The sequence below is a fragment of the Varroa destructor genome, unplaced genomic scaffold (assembly GCF_002443255.2).
Source record: "Varroa destructor unplaced genomic scaffold, Vdes_3.0 BEIS01000003.1, whole genome shotgun sequence".
NCBI lineage: Eukaryota > Metazoa > Arthropoda > Arachnida > Mesostigmata > Varroidae > Varroa > Varroa destructor.
Window position 1 is genome coordinate 42016086 of NW_019211456.1, and position 15434 is coordinate 42031519.

The window sequence follows — 15434 nt, forward strand, 5'->3', positions numbered from 1 at the left end:
GCGCCATATCCCTAACGCCTGAGCCAATCTCAATCAACTTTCGGGAAACGCTCGACTATTTGCGGAATGTCTGGCGCACTGGACGCAGTTATCGCGCACAAATTTCGAATAATTCGTCAACTTTCAATTTGATATAAGAGCAAACACGGGCACACGTTATTGGTTATCGAATGCTTGATTTCGAAGTGAATGTTTTTGTTGTATTGAAAGGAGGGCAAGAGATAGAAAAGGGGAGAGAGAACGACACGATAGACGAACGACGACTCTTAGAGAGAGGGTTTCTCAGCTGGGTCTGTGCTTCACAAGATTATGTGCTCTCATTCTGTCTGTGAAACCTTTCTATAATTTGTGTCGAAGAAACTACTCTAGATCGCATTTTGTTGATTTCATGACAGACAAATAGCTCACTGCGCCAACCGCACTGTATGTATCTTCTTTCCACTGAAACATTATTTGTATTCAATTATTTCAGCAACTAGAGGCAATCCTAGCGCATGCATTAATCTCAACAGTTGTGGATCTTGTACTAACGAAGAGCGAACTTTTGAACTTATTTCTATCTCATTATATGTATGTTATTTTGTTCGTAATGAGCAGTTAGTATCATATATGAACAGGGGGTGGATTTAGTTTGTTGTCTGCTTTGTTGTGGGTATTGCTTTGAGTGTAATAGTTAAACTGGCCACTTTTTCTTACAGAAAAATGGCTTTAAAGCGCGTGGTTTTTCTACAAGAATTTTGCCCTCACCCAGTCAGTTCGACCACTCTGCTCGAAGTCCTTTACACACGAATACCAGGACTTTCGAAAGAAAACCAAGCCGCATTGTACAGGGTAAGCTGAGAAAGCGTGTTTGTGGATCATTTTAAAATAAATTGCTAGTATGGTAGAAACTAATCCTTGCATAACAATGTAGGTAGAGTTTTACTGCTAGACTGAGTATCAAAAGGCAAAAGGCGATACCTTTGCTTAAGTAATATATTGGTGAGTATTCTCAATAACAAAATATTTTAATGTGGGGATGACTATCCTCTTTGGTACGAACGGCCAGTTTACAAATTAGACTTAGCTCGCCGATTTAAACAGGTCTAAATGGGTAATCCACTGTGATATCGAGAGCAATCCGTCGTTTTAATACCATGACTTTTTAAAAGCTTGTAGCATGATTAAACTACTGAAATATAACTTTTGATGATAAGTGTTACAATACTAAATATTCCTTAAAGGATACATGCAAAGCATGCTTTTTCTATACATCAAACACAAAAATATTACATCTTTTAGGTGTTTGAGGATTGTCCAGATATACGGAAACAAATTGATCAAACATCAAGCTTCAAGGGCAATCATAGATTTGCGAACGAAGAATTGGAGCTTATCTATGATGTGCAACTGCGACAGAGGTAAAAGTCCGGAACCCAGTAAGGCCCACACACATTACACAACGGTTCTCAAGTTCAACTGTCTACTGTATTTATCTGACGTAATATTTGTCTAACAACGGCTTTTAAATGGGCTATTCGAACGAAATGGCTTAGCTAAAGTAATTAGAAACAATGTTTTTGGCCACATCATTTCTTAGTTGCATCTCTTCTCTTTGTTAACGGTCTAAAACTAAATGCGGTATGATCCATAAATGATTTCAATGCGATTGCAAATTAGTACGCTATCAATAACGGCTATTACTAATAAATAGCTTTTATGTTTTTAATAATTTATTATGCTGACATATTTAGACATATAGACTTGTCAAATGTTATTTTGAACATTTTTTTTGTTTATAGAAGCGCTTATTTAAGTGAACATGGCAACATGAGCTAGTAATAGATTGCTTCATGATGCTGTTTTTTTCTAACGCGTACTTTACTTTTGGTCAATTGTTATATGGTCAATGTGCTAACGAGTCCTTTTAATCTTCCATTACTGGAAGACAGTTGCACCAGGTAGGACGAGTGCTCTATAATTTATAATAAAGCACATTTTTAAAAAAAATCCTACTAAAGAACAAAAGTTTGGACTCGTTTAACGAATTTGAATCGATCTTAGCTGTTTTTGAGGATTATTGCTATATGTGTCTACAGCACCTACCTAGCCTCATTCTACGCCGAGCAAATATTGTCGTCGCGTCCGCACGCATTCTTTTAATATTGCAGTCAAATACAGCGTATGCTATTCATTTACATTCCACTATTGCTTTCTCGAAACTACGGCATCATTACAACGGAAGGTGACAATAAGATTGCAATGCACTAACAGAATCAAATACCAACTGATCGCTAGAAAACGAAAATAATTACAAAAGAAAAGCAAAAACAAACATTACTCTTGTACCATCCTGATACATAGTGTGTTTTGATCAAATTTCAATCGTTTAATCGAGCGTTTTCGACCTTTGTACAAATAGATTAGTAAAGCCGCTTTTTTTTTAAAATTCTGTTTCATTCATTTTCGCTAAATTGTCTGAACTTACACTTAACTGGGTTTAAGCCTGACATAACGTTTCGTATAAAGACAATATAAAAACTATGGTCGTTGTATGACTCTGAAAACCAGTCTCTTGCAGTTTAAGTTTCCATTGAGAAAAATATAGCGCTTCTTTTTTATAGCGAATCAGTAATACGGTTAAGCTTAAGATTATCAAGAAGGTCGAATAACATGGTGAATCTAAGGAATACGTACATATATATGTATGTAGGTATATATACATGTTTGTATGTCGTAGGTAGGGTTTTATTCCGTTTTTTAGGTACCTTTTTAAATTTTGCCAGGACGGGTTATCCGGATGATGCCCTTCGGGACATGGTGCAGCAACGCCCACAAATGAATGTTCACTTTTGCGTCTACACCCATTTGTTTCGTTTCACACATCATCACATAGAATTTCTTCAGGTAAGATAACGCATTATTTCTGTCATCGGAGATATGAGATATGGGATATATATTATAATATCCCTAATGTGCTAGATTCATCCATAGGGTAGTATGTTTAATGAGACTGTGCGGATCTGTTGGCGGATTGGCATTGCCTATATGCAGAGGTTATAATAATAATTAGACTCATCTCAAGCCACTGCTGATTTCTAGTTCTCGATGGTCTCATTATTCATAGCACCTACAGCATAACAAATGGGCCGGTTACAATGCTGATTACTCAATACGACAGCTAAGTTTGGGAATATCATTGTTAGCGTTTAAAGAACTTCGTGTTGGGTAAAAGGGTTTGATATACTTAAACTATGATGGTGCTACATTGGAACAGTATATATTTAAATAAGGACTTGAGTCCTACGCTTAGAACAGCGCCAGTGTTATGTCAGGAGCAAAATACGCATTCGGGTCTTTTATCAATGCAATGGTTCGAATTTGAAATTCACGGCTCGTTGTTTTTCTTGATATGATTCATCGTTCCACTTCTATGCTGGTGTTTTTTTAACCTCTTGTGGTTGCAAAAGTCTTAAGAAAAATTGGATTACCTATGATGTTCTCATCGTTACCTGTAAATGCAAATTAACCTGTAATAGATAATTTTATCCTTTTTTGATATCCTCTTGGTCTTTTCATTTATCTGTTTTGTTGCTTTACAGGAGGTAAACGTGCTCCACGAGCTGGCAAAAGCTGCCATCTGGGTGTCGGAGATTCTACGATCATTGTCTTTGTACACAACGTGCTTGCCAATCTTTATGCTCCCATTACTACTCTCTGGATACCCGTATCGAACAATGCTAAATCATATCGCTCCAGGAATTTTCATCTTTGATATGATCCATCTATTTCCTGAACTTTTTCCCTTCTGCACACAGCACCCGAAGATTTGCAAGTACTTATCGCTACTAAGCATTTTGATTCACCTAAGTTATTTGCAAGCAATTTGTTTAATATGGCTTGCAATTGACAACGACTATTGCACTTTTAAAGGTATGATTGTATCGTGTGTCAGTCCTCTATATCTGACATTTACATGGGTTGATTTTCGTTCGTGGTCACAAAGCATGCACCCTGCAATTGCAGCACACTTTCGCACTTTTTCGCGCAGTATATGCGCTCTTTTTAACGAGCTGACATGTTCCTTAAATCAATAAAAAGTATTAAAAAAAAAAAGAAAACCAACCGCCATACAAAGCTCGATTGCACTTCATCGCTGTGCAACCCAAAAAAGGTGCTCAACTTCAAAGTTCCACTAGAGCATCTTAATTATTAACCCACAAAACGAGAGTTGCAGTTTGACACTAGTGAAACCTCAATGATAAATGAAGTCGATAAACTTTACTATAGGCGGCAGCGCGGACCAAGATTAGTTACGTCTTTTAACGAAGACATGTACTCTGTATCTTATCGTCGTGTTTTAGAAACTTCTGTTTAAACTACAACCTGCCATTGACGAGAGAAAACCGTCTGTTAAAGCTTATTGAAGGTATGTTGACGCTGACACCAGTAAGCCGCGCACAGCTGGAGACTCTATACGAGTATATCAGAAAACTCGACAAAAGGGCCTATTCGTCTTTCACGGAATTTTTGAGCGAAGCTAAGTTCGTCATGGAATCCGACCAAAATGATTGGTAAGCTGTATATGATATTGTTTAAACTATTTAATTGTAACACGGTATCAGAGATAAGAGGTAACATTGTAGACTGTAAATAGATTTTGCCTTCAAATTGTGTTTCCGAAATGGTAATTAGCTCGTTTGAAGGAACTTCCGCCTGCTGAAGGCTGTTGATCACCATGACTTTATTCGTCAGTAGGCGTTAGGCTCTACCTGTAGATATTTATGTACCTTTGTAATATTTAGACGATATATTGTGAACACTCAAAAGAGAAAGAAAGTTGATAAACGTTTAAACGGACAAGAATAGTGTGATGAGAATTAGCTCTAATAGCTGGCTTTCCGTTCAATGTAGGTTTTATTTAAATCGTTCAAGACTAAAAGGCTATGTGGACGGATCTCAACCATCGTTGACATTATCAGATAGTGATTCGAGGAGCACTCGGCAGATGACGAGCGTGAGTTCTCTCTCCAAAGAAACAATTAAAACTTCTTGCCGTACTTCAAGCGGGGAGAACCTCTTGTATCAGTCGCTTCTTACAGGCAGTGGCGATTTCGCAGATGATTTGCTAGAGCAGCCCGAAATGATCGTCAAAATTGCTCGGGACTTATTCAAGCTGCATAGTACCAGTACCGTGAAGCTCAGCACCTTAATGGTGCAGGTAAGCTAGACACTAGTTTTTTAAACCGGTTCATGTAACACATAGCATGCTTTTTATAAAACGCTTTTTCTTTAACTGCTAGATGAACCTATAGTATAGAAGGTAAGGTGCTCGGTGCTTTATTCTCGAAAATCATGATCACTTAATTTTGTACGCTTGAAGAGTTTCTGCTTCTGTGGCACGTCGTTGAAGTGTTAATAGGCCAAAGACAAAGATTAGAAGTCGTAAACTCCATATTCGATCTTGTGTCATATTCGATCGATGTTTTTCAGATTAATGAAGCTTACGTAAACAAGAGCGGCCAGTGTGCTGCTAATATGGATATACTGAGCTCGTTGATGGAGTCGCCGCAGTTCAGTTTTAATTATGATAATTCAGAGATAAGTTTCGTTCCTTGCTTATAACTTTGATGTACTGCGGTTAATTTTACGTATAATATGTAGGCTCACGTTGTAAACAGCATATGCATGTAAAATAAGACTTTATAAGTAAACAAACGTTTATACCAAGTGCCCACGGACCCAATGCCTAAAGAGCTATTCTCTACTGGCAGTATTATATTTTGTGCAAGCTAATTTAGTTTTTTTATTTAACGCTAAGTTAGTAAGCATGACAGCTATTGCCTCATCGTATCCAAATACCAACTTATATGCTAACACAGCAATGCAGCAAACAATAAAATGTGAAAATAATACATTTGTTTCCGCAGTAGTAACAAATATATTATTCGTTTACTTGTTTATTATTTGACCATGTTTTTGGTACCCACTTCGGGATCTTTAGTATAAATCAAAGGACAATTATAAAAAGTATTAAGAATGCAGCAATTCCACGTCAGTCAGATAAAGGTTCAGTAGTGTCGTAGGAGCATACATATGCCTTTAAATCTGCCTCATGTTTGCGCCAGAACTACAAAGCGCACGTCACCAATTCAAAATAATATATTATGGAGAATAATAATCATACTTTTTATGGTTAAAATTAGTTCGTGGCAAATGATAATACCTCACAAATTTCGTATTTTAATTTATTTCGTGCTATTACCATGTTTTTTATGATGAGCCAATTTTTACACGAACGAGAATAATATAGTTTGCCGCAGGTAGCAATATTATTGTTATCACGTCATTTGGAATTGCTGTTTGGAACAATTGTTAATGCTATAATCTTCTGTTATTTTGCACCTACGTATACTTTTATACTAAAGAATAAAAAGAGTAAAGTCTAATTACGAGTTGTATTTATTCTGCGCTTGTAGAAACATTTATTATTCCTTATTTTTTCGTCCCATTAGTTAAACGTACTTATAACAGCAAATCTCGTAGTCGTAAAAAATACTTGAAAACCCTATTCTTGTAAATTTAGTCAGTGCGTATCCTGACCCACGTATCTCATCGGCACGTGACATCTACTGATCCATGGAATGAATTTTTTATATAAAACATTTACGACCGTCTAGATTCGTCACTGTGTATATATTACGGTCATTGCACAGTAAGGTTCTTCTAATGCCGCGTCCCTCTTAATTTTAGGAACACTACTAAATACCACGTGAATTATTATCCGTCGATACTTAAGAATACCCAGCCCTACATTTCCTTGCATTATAGATGAAAGTTTTCATCGCTCTCATGTTAAGCTGATATTACCATTTTAGATTTGGTAGGACATGATTTTTAACAGTTTTTAAGTGAACCAAGTGACATGCACGCTCATACCTAATACAGTAGTTTCGCTAAACGCAACTCGATTTCCAATACCTAAATTTGCACATATCGTACATGGATTTAGAAAACGATGATTGACGAGTATCGGCCAGTATTATACCATATTCAATATTTAGTTACTGGATTGACATAAACTATGTTCATTATTGCCAGTCTTTTCTCTTGTATATTATTATGTTAGTGTATAGCCTAATCATTCTTATCGGCTAAACACTGCCTAGATAAGGAGCAAACATACCGAAATTTGCAAAAATATTCCAATCAAAACGTAATATAATCAAATAAACAGATCGAGAAGGAATTTTTTATTTGGTTATCCTTGCACTATAGGTAATGCATTTCAACGTGCCAGCACTAAACCACAACCCCGAATCGCTTGAATTGAAACAATCGAGATGCACCTTAATCGATGATCTCAGTTATTGGTCCCATTTCTACATATCTAAACCTAATTGGAAATGTGTGTTCACTCCGAATGAGATCAAAACGTTATACTGTTAGCACCGGGTTTTTACTTGTTATGCTTTAACGAAATAAGGCCGGCCGTTTTGAAGCCCAGAAATAACAAGTAGTTGCCTGCCAATAGTAAAGGCAAATTGATGAGGAAGCCCGTAGGCAAGGCAAGGCTCTATATTCCGTACGAGTGCAGATGGGCTGATAAAGAATTTGATCGAGAAAAAATTGAGTTTCCTCTTTTCAGCTTTTTAATGTACTATAGTACTAGACTATTCTCCTATCATATACTGACATTTGGGAGAGTAAATTGCGTGGCCGATAGTTCCCGCATAAAACATATAGCATGTATCAATATTTACGCCCAATTTCACATAATGCGGAGCAAAGTCTCGACAATACGCACAAGATTGTTGCACGGCTTGCACCAGCTCTCATCGAGGTACCGCCCAAGCATCGTGCTTAAGTCGTTGGAGGTACTGAGCTGTTCGCTTGCCAAACAGCGCGAACCAGAGGAATCCAATAACAATGGAAACGAGCGACACGACGTAGTAGCCATCCAGTAGAGTTCTGCATTGTCCTCCTAAATTGGTACATTCCTGGAAATCAAGAACAAACGTCGTCTGCTATTTGCTTTGTCATTCTACTTGTACATTGTTGTACGCTGTACATGAATATCAATTGTGGCAATAACAGTAATATGACAAAAAAACGACCTCAACAAAAGAGCACCAACCTGTTGGCCTTCTTGCCCGGAGCAATTATGCCCACCAATAGTACAAGATTTGTACGTAGTGTAGTCAAGTGCCCAAAACGCTAGAGTGGTTGGCCAATTGCCACCTAGGTTAGAAAGAGTGTTGAGAAAAGTCATGTAGGTGCCACCCAGAGCAGGATCCGACACCCGAGCGAAGAACGCCATAAACGCTACGAAACAACTGTATACGAGGACCTAGGCGCGGAAAACATCGATTATGAAAGAACAGCCGTTGTGGTGTTAAGGATAATAAATTTCGAGCCAACGTAAAGCATAAAGTCGAAATAGTACCTTTATTTCAGTCATATACTTGCACTATCGGGTTGAAATATTTTTTAAAGGCTCGCATTCCAATAGTTTCAACGCTTTTCTATTTATCAAGAACTATTTATAGCTCATTAGTAGATATGGAATGATTTTTACATACAACATTTTTTGTTCCCTTTAATAACCCATCCTCATGCTTTTTAAAACATAGTCCAGCCTTACCTGATGGACCGCATACACCAGAACAACGACGCCATAATAGTACGCCGGGAAAGTATCTTCAAACGAAAAGGTCCACCATACTACAACTGAGAATACTAGACCCAAGACCAGGCGTGGTATATAGGCTTTGACAAAAACATCGAGCGGTCGGTCGCTCGTAATATACCGGGACAAGAATAATGGGAGTATCGTTTGTAGTGGTATAATAGGAACGGACAAAAGAGCCAATTTTTCTTTAGGCACCCCTGCCTCGATCAGCTTCAGATGCGTGACGCCGTCCGTAATGCCGAATCCTAGAACGAAGTTCTGACCGTTAGATCGATACTTGTTTTTATCTGAGAATTGATTCTATATAAAACCTATTTGAAGTGCATACCGATTTTTGCCGTTAACAGAAAAACCCCCGCTGTGAGAACAGACGGCATCATAAAAATTCGCGCGGTAATGCGGTACGTTTCAGCTACAGCCATCTCGGCTCCTTCAGATGCTCGTTCAGTTTTGAGAAGAGCCACCAACGTTGTTGTCATAAAGAATACTACGGCCCAGAAGCGTAAGAAACCCTCCATAGTCACGAGACCAGTCTCTTGCGGTTTGCTATAGATGTAGGTGTTCGCGAAGTCTTTGGACTCGAGTGTCATAAACACGACATAGCCCAAAAACATGCCCGCTGTCTGGCCGACAGAGTTACAGGTTGAGGCGTGTCCCACATTGCGCCTGTTCAGAGCCGACAACCACAATCAATACAAAATCAACAAGACACATTGCAACCGTATATTTCCTAAAGGTATTACAAGCTGATCCCATAATACATCGTAATAATCTCATCGTAGTGTAGGAACAGAAGGAATCTTAGTATCAGTATCGAACCAATAGAAGGGTATTCATAGAGAAGCGCGCTACACAGCTACGTAGTTGAAGCCTCGAAGTTTATAAAAAAAAAAACTTCAGAGGGTTTACCTTCGCTAGTCTTTATGATAAATAATAAGATGTGATGATAACTAACCTTGACAACATAGTCAGGGCCCATCCATCGACAGCGATATCTTGAGTAGCTCCAAGGAAACTTAAAGACGCGAAAACAATCGTCAATAGACCAATATCAGGTTCGTGTTTTTTTTCACCAAACCACACATTAAGGTGGCATGAAAGTACTGCCAAGAACAACCCAATTAGATACTGAGTAGGCACAAGCCAGGATTTGCGCCTGAAAAATGCACCAGAGCAGAAGTTCGTCACAAGTTATGTTAAAGATTTACCCGTCAAATTGGCACAAGCCAAAACTTGCCGAGACTGGAACTAGGGTTTTGTTAAGTAAAATGTATAAGAACACCACGAAATAATTAAATCGTCACATTTGAAGCCTAATCTACATAGTGAAATTTGACCTAATTATAAATAAACAAATCTCACACATATGTGGTTTACGTGATTCTGAAACAAAGGTAGATTGATACGACTCGGATCTAGTGTTGGCTCTCAGCAACAATTTTTTAGAACAATAAATTATGCTTATATTTGACGTATAATGCTGGAAGATATAAAGTTTTTTGTGCAACCCTAACCTGCCGTAGGATTTAAAATAAAGACTATCCACTATCGGAGCCCATAGAATCTTGATGCTGAATGGCCAGATCGCAAAGCTGAAAATAGCTTGCTGTGAGTAGGAGACGTTGTGATTCTGTAGAAACATTGTAAATGCATTTCCAATGCCGAGTGGGACACCTAAAACATCGAGTAGAATTCCCCGTTACGTCTTTGTGTGTATCCGAAACGCATAGCGCAGTGCACAGATCAGCAACGGCCCATTCTATAAAATAATTTACCTATAAACAAAGCAATACCTAAGCTAGATAAAGCGAAGATTGGTTACCTTTACCAAAACATTTCATAGTTATTTATTTGACTGGTATATTGAGCATAAATAGACTCATTAGACATGGTATAATGCTGTATTCAAGCTGATTACAGATTGGTCTGGATAGTAATTGTTATTTAGTACAATTTAGGTGAGGATAAAAAAGGAAAGTCATTTTTATCGTAATTGAACATGCAATTGTAAGTATAATACACGATGGCAGGGAGTTGAACGAGCTAATTTTTAATTTGTTCTCGTCTTTTTTTTAACCGCTATTTTTCTGCCATTCGCAAGAGAGTCAATGACCTTTGGTTTTGACTCAAGTTAAGTAACTGTGCTGAAATGCATGTAATGTGCTTGTTTAGGTGTACAGTATTTTGATCAGATAGAAAACAATTCGTAAATACTTAGTGTTTTGTCGCCAATAAGAATCCAGTAGTAGAGGTATGTGAAGCTGAGTCGACGCGTGCGATCGCTGGCAGACCATGGCTTCACATAACGATGACAATGATTATCAATTATTATAATTATCAGCAGTTGCTTTGTCTTCTATAGTGTATTTACTATATATTAACATTTCAGTTGAGGCTTTTTCCCGTGCGCTGCGCTTTAACTGAAGGACAACTTTAGTTAACGACCCTTTAGTGCTGCCTAAATGTTCAAATAAATGTTGGCTCAACAAACAGATAGGAAACCGGTAATCGCATCTTCTAGAAAGCATGTGATCTTTGGTAAATACTAAATATAATATCATGACTTTATTTTTATTTGCATACACAGAATAGTATAGTTGTTAGCAAAAAAGGTTGCAGTTGTATTAAGATTTCATTGAATTTTTGATTGAAGTGTCTAACGTCACAGGAGAAAGAGATAAGTCGACAGCGGAGGGGAGTGCTTCAATAGTGTATATATATATATGCTAAAAGTATATATCGCATTTTTATAATTGCCATGCATTATGTGCTGCCTTTTTACTTCGACCACGCAGTTCCAAGCTCTCTCAGACAACGTATTCACTTTACAGTCTTACATCGAAAGGACATTATCATCAGCAAAAGCAACTGGTGTAGATCTATTTATTTGACTGGTTACTAGGTCATTTGTATAAGATATAGAACATCAGTCTAATAAAATTCACTCTAATAATGATGTTTTGGGGCTTTGATGTACAACTTAGATTGCTCAACCATTTTTCTTTTTTTTTTTCATTAGATTGTCGCATCTTTTTCTCTTCCGTTGACAGCCAAAGTGGCATATTTTGGTCGGTATTATTCCATATCATAAAGCTTGCCACTTTTTCTGCTTTAATAGAACGAATACTTAAGGTAGGTCTTACCCTGCATTGCCTCAACGGCTTGTACTTCCGCTGGATTTGCCTAAACTGTAGGACTTGTGGGATCTTTGGTTTAGCAAGTTAATTTTAGAAATGTAAGGTGTGAGGCTATTACTCAGTTTACCAATTATCTCAATATATAAACGTGTAACGGTTACACGCACCAAAAATGACGAACATATCAAACCTTGCAGGACGTATAGAAAGAGCAACAATAAGATGTCTTGCCACTCCTTCTGCCAATCTCCGGTTACAGTTTCCTCATGCTTTTCGAATTCGACGTTTCCTCTCAGCTGATTTTCTTCATCGGCGTTGCTTCTCTTATTAGCAGTCTTAATAGATGATGATGTCCGCTTGTGAGCATCCATCTTCCTGCAAGCAGGGGAACAAGTGCAGTAGCAGATAACTGTAGAGAACTATGTAGAGAACGGTTTTCATTACGTGTTCGAAATAGTCCTACTTCACTCAGCCTTTAAGGATCACACGTGAAATGAATGACATTCGGCGGATGTTTAATAGGCACTGCGATTGTGTAGCGCCAGCTAAACTATTGACTGCGCTCCTGAAACGTCACCAAGTAATTTTTGATATCATGTATTTTTTTCATATGAAAACTAGTCACACATAACATGTCAGATCAAGATGAACTCTGTTTCAGAAACATCAAGGCTTAAGAGTATCTTTTTTTTTCTTTTTAGAATAAATATTTCTATGTCGACCCTTTTCTCGGGACGTCACCAAAGCTTAAAAATGTTTTTCCGTTTTACATAGTAGACAGTTGCTCATATTCCATTAAATGAAAATATAATACTTCATAGTGATCTGATTTGTTTCAGTTGATGTAGTGAACCTATTCTTGATATATTGTTAAGGTTTAAGGATTTTTTTCTATATTTGCTGAGTTTTCCTTTGATAATAAATATTTACGTTTATTTTTTTTGACATTTAAGCTTTTTGTAAAAAGGAATTAAGATTTTTTTGCTAAATTTCTCCAATTTTGCTGCTTTAACTTTTCAAATAATATTTATCGGCAATGCGATTAAGGAACCATTCGAAAGATGTTCAAAATGCATCTTTACGCCATTATTACCAAAGTAACCTAATTCAATCAGGTGGATTTTTCGCATTTTCATTCAAAAATAGTCATTTTAAGTGAATATATGATTTGCATCTTTATTCAGCTGGCGTCAACTATTCAGCATGCTAAGTTTACACTCTTCGAACAGCATCTTCAATCTGAAAACTGGCTTATTGAAAGCTTTCCACTGCCATTAAGAAATACAACCTAGATTGTAAAATATTCGGCCACCATTTTGTCAGGAGAAAACATTTTCTTACGAACCTTACCCATACAGTTGTTTTATTGACAACTTCCTTATGTATACATATGTGCATAATTTCTATATAAAATGTCTAAAAGTCGCAGAAAATTGAATATTGTATCCCATTATCGGAGAGACAGATACCACCAGCTGTAATAAGGACAAAAAAGGACAAGATTAGCATTACGTTAGTCTATAAGAGGAAGGAACTACCCTTTTGGAAAAATATTCGCTCACCCAACGGCGATGATTATTACACTAATTATGAACTATCTAAATAAAAATTACGATTTTATTATTAAATTGGATCAATAAAAATTACGCTCCAACGCTCATACTGTGAGATTTCAAATATAAACAAGCTTCCGATATAAACGTTTCTACAAATTTCTAACGGTTGTTGAAACTGCCAAAAACAATACAATTTATTAATCAAGTTAGTATTACACTATATAAGAAGGGCAAACTTTTCTTTAAAGGAAAAGAATTTGTGAAATCGGCTCGATCTTTTGTGCAGATCTTCCCTTGAGACACCTTTTGCTTATTAGAAGGTCAGCGTAATTGGTACTTTCTACGCGAGGATAGACCTGTTTTCTAATAATTAGTAGTAAAGCAAACTATAATAACCTGGCGGGCTAGTTTTTAAAAGGAAAAAACGTTTTTTACAGTACAGAACACCACAAGGATATATCAAAAAATCGCCTAAATGCAGATCAGACTGTGAGGACGACTGCATGGAAGTAGTCTCATCCCACTGAATCACCAAGTTTAGGAGCACCCCTGTTAACTCACTTTTCATAACACATCCACACAGGGTTGGAGCTACTGAACCGCTATTTCAGCTTTGTTTTGCTATTAAATGCATTTAATTTTACACGTGCAAGAGGGGGGGAGAAATATGAGGAAAAATACACTGTCCTTCAAGGCAAAATTGTGTGTCTGATCAGCTGTATCTTCATCACAGACCTTCTCACTATGGCCAAAAGAATCAGCTCAATCTGTCCCTCTAAGTTTGAGTCGGAAAAACCTGTTTCTCATGATCTAGTAATATAAAGCTAGATAAGGAGCAAAGTTCAATTGCATTAAAAAAAATAATATTGATGGTTTGAGGTATTTGTGTCATACCATAAATAGCACTTCCTTAACACCCAATTGCATGCACCAAGTAACTTATCCATTTTCTAAAGATATTAAATAACGCGGGTCGCACATAAGCTGCAAAAACCAATCGAATCAAAATCGGCTTTTAGGAGCTATTATACGCTGTAAACACAAGTCAAATAACCACGAGTGTTCGAGGTTTGTTCAAGATTTTAGCGGGCTCCGATGATCGTGAAACATGGGTAGAGAATGGATAAGATATACATCTGAAACAGACAAATATTTCCGTGCACTTCAAATTCGTAGGTAAGACAACATCATTTAACTCAGTATTAAAGTGTATAATACGTCGGTTTACAATAGGTAAGGAACTCATGTGAAATCCGCACATAAGGACTCTAGGAAGTACCTCACAGATGTCCTATATCCATCTGGTTATTGGGGTGAAACCCTTAAAACGGATTTTAGATCCATACTTTGAATAACAAAAGTAGCAAATTCAATACTATGGTTAAAATATTTTGCCCACTTTTAAGTTTTGTTAGATTTAATTCCTAGGCTCTTCTCTGACCAGGTGAATTATTGACTTTTGATTTAGGCGTACGTGAATTTAGGAGTTACTGAAATGTTATATATTTCTAGCTTTTCAGCATTTTGAATTTTCATGGAGATTACATAAACTGATTTTAAAAATCCTATACCTTTTATACAAATAAAACATGCTTTTACAATTTTGAGATATGCTCAAATCATTTTCGATAAGCAGAACATGAGAAAATGAAAGTGAACTGTAGTAACGTTCTTAATTTCCATATGGTAATAAGCGCCACTGTTTGTCACACAAGTTAGAACAGAGATTTGATTCTCTAGCAGCTGAACTAGTCCAATACCTTGTTCAACGCTTTCCGTGCCAGTTTCTCCCAGATCACTTTTATCGATAAGTTCCAGACAGCCACAAAGGGACCACTGCATCCCCCCCCCCCCGCCGGAGAACACTTCAAAAACTGGCGCTTTTTGCGATTGTCATATCGTTCACACAGACACGAACTTTATAATTCGAATTGAAATACAGTGGAAAGAGAATGGAAATAAAGCTGGAAATAGCTAAACAGAAGCCGGCCCGCTTAGAGGCTATCTTGTTTGTGCAAAGGGCTTCTGTGGATTAGCATCTCATTTTATTGTACGTAATACCTTGATGTC

General features: G+C 37.2%; 2 protein-coding genes across 6 annotated transcripts; one reads left to right on the forward strand and one right to left on the reverse strand.

Moving 5' to 3' along the window:
* The first annotated feature begins 100 nt into the window (after window positions 1-100).
* LOC111246857 (uncharacterized) lies at window positions 101-6428 on the forward strand. Of its 3 annotated transcripts, XM_022797162.2 has the most exons (8): window positions 101-423; window positions 699-831; window positions 1282-1400; window positions 2766-2886; window positions 3582-3814; window positions 4344-4553; window positions 4894-5200; window positions 5473-6428. In XM_022797162.2, the coding sequence occupies exons 2-8, from the start codon at window positions 703-705 to the stop codon at window positions 5602-5604; spliced, it is 1251 nt and encodes a 416-aa protein (XP_022652897.1). In that variant the 5' UTR covers window positions 101-423; window positions 699-702; the 3' UTR covers window positions 5605-6428. The 3 variants fall into 3 exon arrangements, with proteins under 3 accessions (XP_022652897.1, XP_086840699.1, XP_022652898.1); XM_086984573.1 differs by lacking the exon at window positions 101-423 and having other exon boundaries at window positions 2720-2886; XM_022797163.2 differs by lacking the exon at window positions 101-423 and having other exon boundaries at window positions 2744-2886.
* Window positions 6424-15380, reverse strand: LOC111246856 (acetyl-coenzyme A transporter 1). Of its 3 annotated transcripts, XM_022797160.2 has the most exons (9): window positions 15125-15380; window positions 13154-13283; window positions 11999-12183; window positions 10186-10345; window positions 9627-9827; window positions 9000-9337; window positions 8624-8916; window positions 8117-8329; window positions 6424-7979 (listed from the first exon to the last, which is right to left on the reverse strand). In XM_022797160.2, the coding sequence occupies exons 2-9, from the start codon at window positions 13204-13206 to the stop codon at window positions 7815-7817; spliced, it is 1608 nt and encodes a 535-aa protein (XP_022652895.1). In that variant the 5' UTR covers window positions 13207-13283; window positions 15125-15380; the 3' UTR covers window positions 6424-7814. The 3 variants fall into 3 exon arrangements, with proteins under 3 accessions (XP_022652895.1, XP_022652896.1, XP_086840698.1); XM_022797161.2 differs by lacking the exon at window positions 13154-13283 and having other exon boundaries at window positions 15125-15378; XM_086984572.1 differs by lacking the exons at window positions 13154-13283; window positions 15125-15380 and adding an exon at window positions 14259-14823.
* Window positions 15381-15434: the final 54 nt, after the last annotated feature.